The sequence below is a fragment of the Camelina sativa genome, chromosome 12 (genome assembly GCF_000633955.1).
Source record: "Camelina sativa cultivar DH55 chromosome 12, Cs, whole genome shotgun sequence".
Lineage (NCBI taxonomy): Eukaryota > Viridiplantae > Streptophyta > Magnoliopsida > Brassicales > Brassicaceae > Camelina > Camelina sativa.
Window position 1 is genome coordinate 29,494,655 of NC_025696.1, and position 5,352 is coordinate 29,500,006.

At 35.1% G+C, this 5,352-nt stretch overlaps 2 protein-coding genes across 2 annotated transcripts; both read right to left on the reverse strand.

Moving 5' to 3' along the window:
* Positions 1,807–3,210, reverse strand: LOC104732876 (zinc-finger homeodomain protein 10-like). The gene has a single exon (XM_010452473.2). It carries the CDS (start codon positions 2,985–2,987, stop codon positions 1,983–1,985), a length of 1,005 nt encoding a protein of 334 aa, XP_010450775.1. The 5' UTR covers positions 2,988–3,210; the 3' UTR covers positions 1,807–1,982.
* On the reverse strand, positions 4,593–5,327 carry LOC104733988 (60S ribosomal protein L5-1-like). Its single transcript, XM_019234196.1, has 2 exons — positions 4,983–5,327; positions 4,593–4,875 (listed from the first exon to the last, which is right to left on the reverse strand). Exons 1-2 carry the CDS (start codon positions 5,156–5,158, stop codon positions 4,761–4,763), a joined length of 291 nt encoding a protein of 96 aa, XP_019089741.1. The 5' UTR covers positions 5,159–5,327; the 3' UTR covers positions 4,593–4,760.

Here is a 5,352-nt window from a genome sequence, read left to right on the forward strand (position 1 = left end):
CAATATATATATTAAATTTCAGCTGAAAACAATTGCGTATGATTATATTCTTATGAATCAATTATTATTTTTTATCTTGTACTTTACAATGTATGTCCAAATATTTGATAATATATTGAACATTTTATTTCATATATAGTGTTATAACATTTCCCATGTATTATGTCAATATATATTAAATTTCAGCTTAAAAACCAACTGTTTTAGTTATATTCTTATGAATGAACTATTTGTTATCTTGTAGTTCAGAATTTATGTCCAACTATTTATTAAGAATAATATGTACATGGGAGGTTTTTTTTTTGTTTGGTATCAACCATACATCAAATTATAGTATCACTCCTTTGTTGGTTGTCTAATTCCACGATAGCAAAGTTGTCCGTCTTAAAACCAAAATTTATTTTTTAACACACATAACTAATTAACGACAATATAATTTAGAATAACAAAACTAAAATAGTCCTAAATACTAGATAATGCGAATGATTTATAAAAAGAAAATATTATCGTGTAAGTAGTTTTGTGAAATTCATTTCAAAGATTTTATACTCTATCGTACGATCAAAAACTTTTTCAATAAGGCAATACGTGCTTTCATTTTTTAATGAAAAATACATAGACTGTGTTTGTCATATCTTATTTAATTTTCTGATAGATATATTTATCCTAACTTTGAGGTTATATATACTTTTCCTTTTTACTTATTTAGCCTAATATATTTTATTTTCAGTTCTAAATATAGTATTATTTTCTTATAAATTAGAAGAAAAGTTGTAACTTGGCAAGTTGGCATTATGATGGCTAAACTTTGATTTGTTTTTGATAGTATGTAACTATGTATTGATGACTGAATTGGTACGTTACAGAAAAATAAATAAATTATTTAATAAGTGGTGCACATGGTATATGGCAGTTAGTTAGGGCCATAACCTCAGCTTGTGCAAAAGCTTTGTCCCCACCAAAAGAGATAATACGGAAAGATATTTTTGTGACTTGACTAAATGCGTTACATTATCAAAATATTTTAAATAATGAATACTACTACTCAAATGTTAATAATGAATTTTGCTTAAAATAATTGTAACAAACCCGTATGGGAGATACCCATATCCTAATCTATTTATTTAATACTATTCTTTATTGTGTGGGAGCCGACATATCAATACTCTCATCCCTACGTTTCCTCAAATGGAAAGTTACTGTTATAAATTATTTCATCAACTCAATCATTAGCGTTAGTGCCACTCCTTAAACCCTATCTAGTATAATGCCTGCTACGATGTGAGATAATAATACTTATGTCTAAATCTAATGTACTAATTTATAGTCTTAAGTAAAAAAACAAGGTATATGCTTTGTTTGTACTTGTCAAATGAGAATACTTAAAACCAAGCATATATACCAAAAATAGGTTATCGGAATGAATCCATGACACGGACATAGATTAAATGAGGAAAATAGTATTAACAAAATGCTAATAAAACAAATGATGGCTAATCATTTGATATAGAATATACAAATTACGCATTGTATTTTTTTTTAAAAGAACATTAATAAAGAAAAAAGTACACATACATCTCTAGTTTGGTCGCAAATAAAATTAAGAAAAAGTACTTTTAAAGATAAGAAACCAAATAAATATTTATAGTAAACTAATCATGTTTCAATAGTTTATTATGCTACTACTTTCTGTCTTTTTGTTTCTTGATCCGAAACAAGATCACCACATCAAAGTGTATCCATTTTTTAAGTTGAACTTAATTACATTTCGGGTTCATTAATCAAATTAAAACAAATGAAATGATATAATTCGGAATGTTATGGAATTATTATTCCTCATTAAAACAAAACTAATAATAATGCAAGAACAAACAAACATAACTAAAGAAGATTGTAATTAAAAGTTATTAACGATGATAATAATACAAAGTAAGCTTACTCTAAGCTGTCTTATTAATCTGAGACTGATCTCATCTTTAACTTCACGACGACGACGAACCGTTGACGTTACCGCCGCCGTGAACTCCGCCGCTATCACTATCAAATCCTCCTCCGCCACCACCGCTACTAACACTGTGGTGAAGCTCTCCTCCTACTCCACCGTGGTGTCCGTTATTGTTGTTGTTAATCTCGCCGGAGAGAACCGGAGCGTGGTTTCCTCCGCCGCCGATATCGATTTTCCGGATCTCAGTACCGGTGAGGTCACGGCGGTTGAAAGTGTTTTTGTTGTTGTGCATCCAAACTTTGAGAACGCTTTTGTCAACTCCGATCTGCCGGCAAAACTCACGGACGTCGTCGTCGTCACGTTTCTGCATCTTCCAACCAAGTCGTTCGGCGAACTCGTGCATCTTCTCTTTCTGAAACTGGCTAAACTTTGTTCGGAATCTTTTACGAGATCCGTGAAGATTATGTTGGTGGTGGCCGCCGGAGAAATTGAGATCGGAGAAAGAAGCTAAGTTGTTGTTGTTAGTACCGGAGAGAGATAAGAGCATGTAAGAGGAAGAGATTGGTGGAGGAGAAGATGAGTTAGGACTACGTGGCGGCGGTGGTGGAGGTAGTGGTGGTGGTGGGTGATGACGGTGGTGAGGTTGATACTCTACGGCGGCGGAAGGAGGAAGAGGGATTGGGGAGGAGGAGTCGTTGTTGTTGTTGTTGTCAGGATCACGGCGGTGGAAATTACGGTGGCAGCCACAAGCAGCACATTTGAGAGAAGTTGGATCGGAGGAGATAGACGACGGAGACGGCATGAATTCGCCGCAGCCGTCGAGAGCGTGGCCACCTAAGGCCGCCGCGTGGTTCTTGAGACATTCTTTGTAAGTAAAGAGGAGAGGGTGGTGGTGGTGGTGATGGCGTTTGATGATGCCGTTGCTGAAGGAGATGGGTTTCGCCGGTTGGATCCGGGTCGGAGTTTCGGATTCGGGTTCGGGTGATTTAGGAGTTGGTGTTGGTGTTGTTGTTGTTATTGTAGTAGGAGTCATATCCATCATAGCTTAAAACATTAATAGTCTAATGTAAAGAAGAGAAAGAAAATAGAAAAAGAAACTTAGGGTTTTGGGTTAACAGCTTTGGTATGAGTTTCAGAGATTGTGAATAGAAAAATGGAGAAGAAGAAATAAAAAGATAAGTAAAAAGGTTCTTAAGCTTTTTGAGATTATTTTAACCTTTTTTTTGTTTGGGTAATATTCGTTTAAAGGGGAGGAAAAGAAGAAAATGATATGATGACGCTGACGACTGTTGCTGAAGCAAATAAAGAAAAATATATATACATAAAAAGGACAATACTATTAAATTTAAATTGATGATTTTATAAATAAAAAAACTAAAAAAGGTTTAGATTTTGGTTTGGGGATATTTTAATCAAGGGAACTAAGGTTGGATGTTCTTTAACCATGGTTAGGTGAAGAGAGTGGGGACAAGAAAGAGTGTGCGTGTTAGATTTTGCGGTGAAAAGCGTAATAAATGTAGCTACTGAAGTCTCTGAGTAAGTGTGTCTTAAACCTAAAGGCATAAAGTCAAATATTTAAAAAGAAAACAAAAAAGTCTTATAGTAGTAAATATTTTTTTATCTCGTGCGTTGTTGTTGTTGGGACATTTACTGTTTTCTTTCGAACAAACAACTAGGTGATTGGACGGACGACACAAGTATAATTAAGACTACAAACGGAGACTTGTCCCAGCAACAAACGGAATAATTTTATTATATGTTACAGTCTCTCAAATACAAGCAACAATTGCGTTAGTAATAATGAGATGTTCTATCTATATCATGATTCATACGCATACTAAGTCAGTTACTTCATTTTTCCAAGTTCCATACTTCCATGCCACAACAACTGACACCAACGCGTTTTCGCGTCATCCTAGTTCATAAAGTAGGATAACTCGCTCGAACTGACTCCTACCATATCACTATATCAGGTAAAGGACCTCAATATAAATACTCCCCTTTGCTTCCATCATACAGAAGTGTTTGATAAAAATCAAAACCATTCTTCTCTTCTCCCAACCACAACAAAACTTACTCATCTTTCCAAAGATTTTCCGTGGAGTCAACCCAGCCAACATAAATCTGAGCTCTTGGGTTTTATATATACTGTATGGAGTTTTTATTCCTTAAATGTTTTTTTCTTTTGAGATTTTTGGTTAAAATCTGAACCATTTTATAGACAAAGTTTTGACATATTTTGGAGTTTTTTTAAAATATAGACTTTTAATGCAATTTTGGGCCCTCTATTAGGAAATTTTGGGCCAGTTTACATTTTTTAAATTATGGGCTCTAACCTTATGTAAATGTTTGTTTTTAAATTACATGGTATCAAACTATCAACACAATATCTACGGTCACACTAGAGATCGATTCCTTTGGACGGCTGTCGCGGCCTCGCTTGTTAGGATTTCGATTTCGGTTCCTATGGGTGTGGGCAATGTTACGCTTGTTTTGCTTAAATAATGTAGCGGCTGTTCTTCTTATTCATAAGCGTAAGAGAAACGTTAACACGTTCCCTTCTTGGAAAGAGATGAAATGTCAAAGACAAGATTAATTAATTAGCCACAAATTTATAGGTAGTCAGGGAGACATGCAAATTCTTGAAGAAGATGTGGTGTAATAAAAGATAGATGATAAATTCTTCAAAGAAAACATATCCTCCATATCAAAATCCTCAAACGCAACTAAAATGTGAAAACAAAAACTGATTGTTTTAGTCTGGAAACACACAAGTAAAAAGCTACTAAAGGCATGAGACAAAGGCTGGTCTGATTTACTCTTCATCATCCTCGTCATCATCATCATCACCACCTGCTCCGTTCAATGCCTTCACTCTCTCAATCAACTTGTTCTTCCTCTCTTCGTAGGTCAGCTTCTTCAAGTTGTACCTGTTTTATTTTATATCACAATGAGTCAAGAACCCAGTAAGACACACCAGTACAACAACAAGTCAATATTATTGAACGCAGTAGTGAAATTGCTTATTTGTTTTTACCTCTTGTGTTGCTTGGGAGCAGGTTTCACAGTTTTCTTTGGGTTGGGGTCTGCTCGAATAGCAGCGTGAACCTTCTTGTACAACTCCTCGATGCCTTCAGCTTCAACTCCTTTCTTAATGTAAGCACTGAAGTGAGTCTGTAACTTCTCTGGCTCATCTTCCGCCAATGTCTTCATGTAGTTTGAAACATGGCCACCATAGATGTAGTTCCTGTGGATTGCAGCATCAAGTTGCTTGTTCTCTTTGTTGAAACCAGCAAATCTCTTGTCACTGTGTGGGATATCAAGACCACCGTCCAAAGCACCCTATAGTTTCATGAAGCAAACAAAAAGAATTGCTAGAATCACCATTTGCTCATGAAAACACAACA